Raw genomic sequence first — 7,130 nt, forward strand, 5'->3', positions numbered from 1 at the left:
CAACGAATGCGGCGACCAAAACAAAGAAATGCCAAAAGAATGCAAACATTAATTGCGCAGGCGCCAACAAGTTCATCCTTATCCAACAATACCGAAAATAACAATAAAAAACGAACGACGAGAGACTTCTGGAAGGCACGACGAACACGACTTTAGCTCATTCAATATTGAAAGCGTGCCTCCGTCGCCTCCTCCTCCGTCCGCTGGAATGCGGTGGTTGCTGTTCTCGGTCACACGAAGCCGCACAAATGCTTCATTTGCTCGCCACTCAGTCGCAACTCGAGCCGTGCACGGCAAACATGTCGTTGTCGTTGTCGGAGTAACTTTCAACGCTCAACTTGCAGTCGAATTTTAGTGCGATGGGCTTGCGGGAAACTCTGCGACAACTGCGCCCTGGCAGTCCATCGCGTGGCAAGTGCAGCATCGAGCTGCAGCGACGCAGCAGCAGCAGCGGTGGCAACAAAGCTCAGCCTGGTCAGGTGCAACCTCATCCCAATCCTCATGCAACACAGCCACAGGTCACAGAGCAGTCGCTGCAAGTTTGGCGCTCGCTGCCAGCCGAGATTCGTCATGATCCGAGCATGGCCAGCTTTCAAATGGAGAACGAACGCATACACGGTGAGTGAAGAGAGAAAGAAGGAGGAAGAGGAGAGAGAACTCTGCTAGCAAAAGGATTTTCATGTCTATTACGCAGTTATAAACACACATTTATTTGAATGTCAAAAGTTTTAGGGAAACACATAAAAGAAAGGACAAATGAAGTGATTAAATTTTTACTTAGTTTTTGTTTTAAAATTTTTATAAATGGCTCTTTGTTACAGCGATAGAATTTAGTTTCACAATTGGAGAATATAACTAAAGTATTCTTTTCATTTTTCGTTTGTAGACATTTTTTAACTCTCTTGCTGTTGCTTTTATAACAACCAAATCTAGATTTACACTACGATAAGAGCACAAAATAGATAGGTTAATAAATATATAATTGGTTTGTTTAAAGCTTAATTGCAGTTTACGTTCATTTAATAAAAATATATACTACCTAAAGAATTTCTCTCTACAGCCAATTAAATGGCACACTTATAGTATTTGTTCTTAATTAACTTATTAAAAAAAATATATTACCCAAGGGACTTCAATTAAATCAATTAAATTAAATGACAATAAATGTCTGTTCATTTATTAAGAAAAATATATTATCTAGGAAACTTCTTTTAAATACAATTAAATGACTGATTTTTAATTCTTAATTAACCCATTAACAAAAAATATTACACAAGGGACATCAATTAAATTAAATTAAATCAATTAAATTAAATGACAATAAATGTCTGTTCATTTATTAAGATATTACCTATATAAATGATTGATTTGAAGTTCACTTTTTCTATTAAAAGCTGTTAAACGTTTGACTAAATCAATGAAGTTAACAACACAAAAAAAAGCAAGTGAAACTTTCTTGTTTTCAAGGTTGTTTTGTCAATCTCAACAAACTTATTTTAATCTTAATAGTCAGAAAAGATAAGAAAGAAATTCGCTTGGCAAGCAGAGACACACAAACTCTCAAACTTGGCTGCAGACCCGAAATAATAGCAACTTCGACTTGCAAATCTCGCCAACTCATTTCAAATCGACAACAAAGTTTAATCAAAATCGCACACAAATCCTGCAGCTTAACCGCAGCTGCCGCCTAAAAGCAGGCAACACAATTTGTCTTTGGCCTAATCGACATTTCAAAACGGCCATCAAATCGATAAATTGACAAGGGTCAAAACAAGCGGCAACGCATTGAATATTTCACATGTTTCTCTTCCACTCTTCCACTCTTTCCCTCGCCCCTTAGGCTCAACGGCAGCCAACAGCGAGGCGGGTGAAGAGCCGCCCAACGATGATGACGATGTTGATGATAATGAGGACGTTGAGCCGCCAAGTCATTTACAAGAGATGAAGGACGGACGCGCCTCCAGCTATGCGGGCTCTGACTTTCTGGACATCAAGTTGAGACCCTCGGGCGAGGGTGACAAAAGCACCGATGATGAGGCAACCACAACGCACTCGGAGCACGAGCCACATGCCAATGGACCAGGGAATGCAAAGTCGCTGGCTCGACGCACGCATCACAAATCGAAACGCTCCAAGGAGCAGCTGCAACGCGACAAACTGTGGAAGCGTTGCGGACTGCTCTTCTTCTGGGGTCTGGCGGCAACTGTGTTGATCACAGTGGGCGAGAAGCATCTGCTGGAGAAGATCATCGAGGTGCCGCAGGGCGAGCAGGGCAAATGTGAGTAGACAGTTGAAGAATATTGAATTACAAATGGAAATAATAATGTAATTCCTTGCTGCAGTTTTCAAGCTGGAACAGAAGCCCACGGGAGACTTTCGACTGCAGCTGCAAGGCGCTTTTGAGGGTAGCTCAACTGTGTTGCTGAAGAGCGCTGAGCAGGAGAATGAAACTGCAATCTACAACTATTTCTTTGTGCAGCCGCAAATTGCGGTGCTAGACAAGAATCAAAGTCAAGAGTTCAAGGTAAATTCAACTGCTATTTAGTTAGAATTCTTTCCCTATTAGTATTAGTATTACAATAGATATAATATTTGAACACTTTACTACTTTAGTTTTATGTGTTCTTATCCCTTTCATGCCCACTGTTGCATATATGCAACATTGACTTTACATTTAACATTTACATTTTTGTATTTATTTATGTTTATGGATGGAGAAATGTTGCCTAAAAGGCAATATTGCAGTAAGGACATACCAAGGGTCTTATAGAGTATCGGAAATCGGAATGAAAGATACTTGGGGTTCCTTTTAATCATTTATGGAAATAATATTTTCTATATGTCCCCATTTTAATTTGAGCATGAAAGGGTTATTTATCACAACACTAACAAACACCCAAGGAAAGCGTGTGGAACCGTCTCTCTTAACCTTGAAGTCAAGATCAGTTCCGATACATCATTAATCGATATTTTATGACTCTTGCTATGCACTTTTTAACACTTAACACTTCCTCTTTCTACAGGACATTCTGGAGCCTTGGCAGCTGTTGCTCGTTGCTGAAACAGAGCTGAACAACGCCTCCGCTGTGTCCAAGAATCACACCTATCACCTGACCAGCGAACTCAAGGAGTTGCTTGCTCGCAAGGACAGCTTAATGCGTCTGCATATCTACAGCGATGTTGCCCAGGATTTGGCCATTGAACTGTGCTACAATCCTCTGATAGTGAACACACGCACAGGCAGCATTCTGGCCGGGATTATACTGCTCATCTTCTATGGTCTGCTGATCTGGGAGCAGCTGGAACGTCCCTTTGTGGCCATGATCTGCTCGGTGCTCTCGGTTACCGCCTTGGCGGTGTTTCACGATCGTCCCAACATGGAGGAGATTAAACAGTGGATGGACATGGAGTTGCTCACTCTGCTCTTCTGTATGATGATCCTCATACTCATCTTAACCGAGACGGGCGTCTTTGATTACTTGGCTGTCATTTGCTTCGAGATCTCGGGCGGCAAAATCTGGCCCATGATCTACAGCTTGTGCTTGACCACTTGCTTGGTGTCCAGTGTGCTGGACAACATGACCACGGTGCTGCTGCTGACCCCAGTGGCCATTCGTCTGTGCGAGGTGATGCAGCTGGATCCCATTCCTGTGGTCATGGGCATCATTGTGCACGCTAATATTGGCGGTGCTTTGACACCAATCGGAGATCCCATCAGCATCATCATTAGCTCCAATCATCTGATAGTGGAAAGCGTGAGTAGCAGCTTTATTTTCTATAGAACTTGGTAAATCCCGGTGTAGAATAGACTGTCAGCTTATCTTTGCTTTACTGAGAACCCATTCAATACTTCGAAATAGTGGTTAATTAATATGCAAAATATAAGGGAAATAATATCCAACAAATCTTAGTGTAGAGAGCAACAAATAAGTGTAAAAACCGCAATAATTTTCGAAGAAATTAATTCATTTAAATACTACAAAATACGACAACAAAACAGTACACAAATTAAACGATAAGAACTGAGTGATTATAATTTGAGCACAGCATGCCTAAAGCAATTTCAATTAAAAGCGAATAAAGTACGGATAAGAATCTCTAAAGCTGTTGAAGCTGCGGGTCAGATTTGTTGAAAGTCTCATAGCTTATATTCGTAATCAACAAAAAAATGTTTATGGCTGTCGAATTATTCTTTTCTTAGGCATAATTCAAAATGAGCAAATGTTTTTTAGCTATTCTCAAACGACCTATATTCCGATCTTGATAACACCTTGATAACGATTTGTAGCCCTTGGCAAACTTACTTATTGAAAGCAGAATATTGCTCATTATAATAATTTCTATAACACATAAATTTACTTGCCCTGACAGACTTACTAAACTAAAAAAAAAAAAGCGAGAAGCTTAAGATTTTTCCGTGCAATAAGGCACGGTTAAAAGGAAGCTCTTTAAAGGAAAGCTCTTTTAACTTTGCTTTATTGCTCGAGGAAATCTTAAACTTATTAAGGAAAGAAATGAGCAACTATCCCAAAATGTTTCTCATTGTTTTGGAGTTGTAATCTTCTTAATCTACAGTTGAGTATTATGACTTATACTATTACTAGTTAATACATACTTAGGAACACCTCTTTCTTCTAGTAGTCTAATAACTAATTGCTTCTCCACCCAGGGCGTCAACTTTCTCAAATTTGTGGCACACATGCTGCCTGGAGTGCTGTTGGCCCTGCTCCAGAGCTGCCTCTACTTGCGTTTGAGCTATCGCAACATTGATGCACTGCGTCTCAATGAGCCCAAGCAACTGCGTGAGCTGCGACGCGAGATCAAAGTGTGGCAGCGTGCATTGAATGCGATTGCCAGCTGTTCCAAGGATGCGCAGCTGGTGCGTGGCACGTTGCAAGGACGCGTCAAGCAGCTGAAGCGAGCGTTGCGTCGTCAGGAACGTGGCGTTGGCTCCACAGAGATTTACACCAACACGCTGGATGAGCTGAAGCAGAAGGTGAGTTCACTTTCCATTCCATTCCTCGACTCTTTTCCTTCAACAATCGTTCTCTTTGCAGTATCCCATCAAGAACAAACAGTTGCTGTTGCAGTCAGCTGGCACTTTGCTCTTTGTCATCGTCTGTTTCTTCATTCAGTCCGTGCCACATTGGCGCACTTTGCCCCTCGGTTGGGTCGCTTTGCTGGGCGTTATCCTGCTGCTGATTGTGCTCAATCGCGAGGATATGGAGCACTTGATACATCGCATCGAGTGGACAACGCTGCTCTTCTTCGCCGCCATGTTTGTGATGATGGAGTGCGTGGAGCGTCTCGGATTGCTCGTCAGCATTGGCGAACTCACAGAGCATGTGATTCTCTCGGTGGATAAGCATCACAGACTCACTGTGGCCATCTTCATGATACTGTGGACATCGGCGTTGGCTTCGTCGGTGCTCGACAGCATTCCAGTGACTGCCATGATGGTCAAGCTGGTCACTTCGCTGGTAGCTAAGCCTTCGTTGGGTCTGCCCCTCCAGCCTCTGGTTTGGGCCTTGACTTTGGGCGCCTCCTTTGGTGGCAATGGCACCTTGTATGGCGCCTCGGCGAATGTGATTGCTGCGGGCATTGCCGAGCAGCATGGCTACAAATTATCCTTTACACGTTACCTTAAGACGGGGCTGCCCATGATGCTGGCTCAAGTCACTCTGATGACGGCCTATCTAATGCTCGCCCATGTGGTGTTTAGCTGGGATTGAACCCACTTGAACTTTATTTATCAGTAATTTATAATGATTGAAAGTAAACGATGGATTTCTAACTACAAGTATCAATTTATCTGAGTATTCGATGGTATTCTTAAGACTTTTTTTCGGAATTTGTCCCTCTCAATGTGTTGAACCCTAAACTAAACTTGTTGGTTTGTGATTTTAAATAAAGGAATTACTTTAAATATAGTAAGCAGTTGTTTATGTTTTATTTAAAGTGGTTATAATAAACTGAGGTGAAAGCAGTGTCTTGCGTATTACAATGATTATAAACTACAAACAATTTTCAATAATAATAAGGCACGGTTAAAAGAGCTTGACTGCCTCAGCTTATTAGGTAAAGAAATTAGACAACTATGCCACAAATTTTCTTAATATAAATGTCATTATTTTGGAGTTGAGATCTTTTAAATTGAAGGTTGCATTTTATATAAATTCAACTAATTTCTTCTTAATATTTTATGTTAAGTTCAATTTCTTGATATATATTATCACAAAAATGAATGCAATTGTGTTATGGAAATTTTATATTTCAATGTTTACTGATGGAGACAAGTTTCCGAAGTGTTTCTATAGCCTTTGACTGTTACAAATAAATGTAAGTTTCAGCGTGATGCAAGAAATTTCTTTGCTAGAAAGAGAGCTCAATAAATCTACTTGTCAGTGCAACTAAAACTAAAGATACGTATCTCAACTCTTAGACTATGCGCCAAGAATATTTATGAGCCTCCTAAAAATGTCTTCAACTTTTTCCAACACATTTTAGCTATCCTAGCCGAAATCTACATCAACCTGCTACCGTAAGTTTTGCATAATAACAACCTTTAAAATTATATTTTCTATATTGAAGAGTCTTCCTTAATGTTGGCTTGGTTAATATAAATTTCCTATTACCTTTCCATTTTCTTCAACCCATGTTATCTATGCAAATTCTATCAGCAGTAAATTTTACATAATAACAACCTTAAAAATTATGTTTTCTACCTTAGCAGCTTTCCTAACATTTGTTTGGTTAATATAAATTTCCTTTTACCTTTTCTTTTTCTTTTTCCTTTCCTATTTGAATTTTGTTACTTTATCTAAGTTCACCGCAATTCCTCAACAGACCTTTTTGGTTAACAAGAACAGAACTTAGTTAAACAAACCATAATTAACCGCAATTACTCAGTTTTCGACCCAAAATAAACTCAGTTCAGCTGTCGAAGTGGTGACGCATCATTGGCGTATCCAATTGATATGCGAAAAGTGTATGAAATTGTGTTTCATTTATTTATTTACATCGAGGAAATGAACAATCAATTTGGCTGTCAAGTGACGACAAATACAACGACAAGTCCTTCACTCAGATTAACATGCTTAAGTGGCGATTGGCAAAGGTGGCAAAGAAAA

The 7,130-nt window shown here is 40.3% G+C and overlaps 1 protein-coding gene across 1 annotated transcript; it reads left to right on the forward strand.

Annotated features, from left to right (window-relative positions):
- The first annotated feature begins 252 nt into the window (after nucleotides 1-252).
- LOC132797078 (P protein) lies at nucleotides 253-5,930 on the forward strand. The gene is made up of 6 exons (XM_060808568.1): nucleotides 253-618; nucleotides 1,841-2,278; nucleotides 2,343-2,524; nucleotides 3,024-3,755; nucleotides 4,670-4,996; nucleotides 5,058-5,930. The coding sequence occupies exons 1-6, from the start codon at nucleotides 360-362 to the stop codon at nucleotides 5,730-5,732; spliced, it is 2,613 nt and encodes an 870-aa protein (XP_060664551.1). The 5' UTR covers nucleotides 253-359; the 3' UTR covers nucleotides 5,733-5,930.
- The last annotated feature ends 1,200 nt before the right edge of the window (nucleotides 5,931-7,130 follow it).

This window comes from Drosophila nasuta, chromosome 2L (genome assembly GCF_023558535.2).
Source record: "Drosophila nasuta strain 15112-1781.00 chromosome 2L, ASM2355853v1, whole genome shotgun sequence".
In the NCBI taxonomy this organism is placed as follows: Eukaryota; Metazoa; Arthropoda; class Insecta; order Diptera; family Drosophilidae; genus Drosophila; species Drosophila nasuta.

What these genes read in the sequence shown, in the direction of transcription:
- LOC132797078 (XM_060808568.1), top strand. Translation starts at nt 360, where the DNA reads ATGGGCTTGCGGGAAACTCTGCGACAACTGCGCCCTGGCAGTCCATCG. An exon ending in ATCAAAGTCAAGAGTTCAAG is followed by an intron (nt 2,525 to 3,023) that starts GTAAATTCAACT and finishes CTCTTTCTACAG; the next exon opens with GACATTCTGGAGCCTTGGCA. An exon ending in TGGATGAGCTGAAGCAGAAG is followed by an intron (nt 4,997 to 5,057) that starts GTGAGTTCACTT and finishes TTCTCTTTGCAG; the next exon opens with TATCCCATCAAGAACAAACA.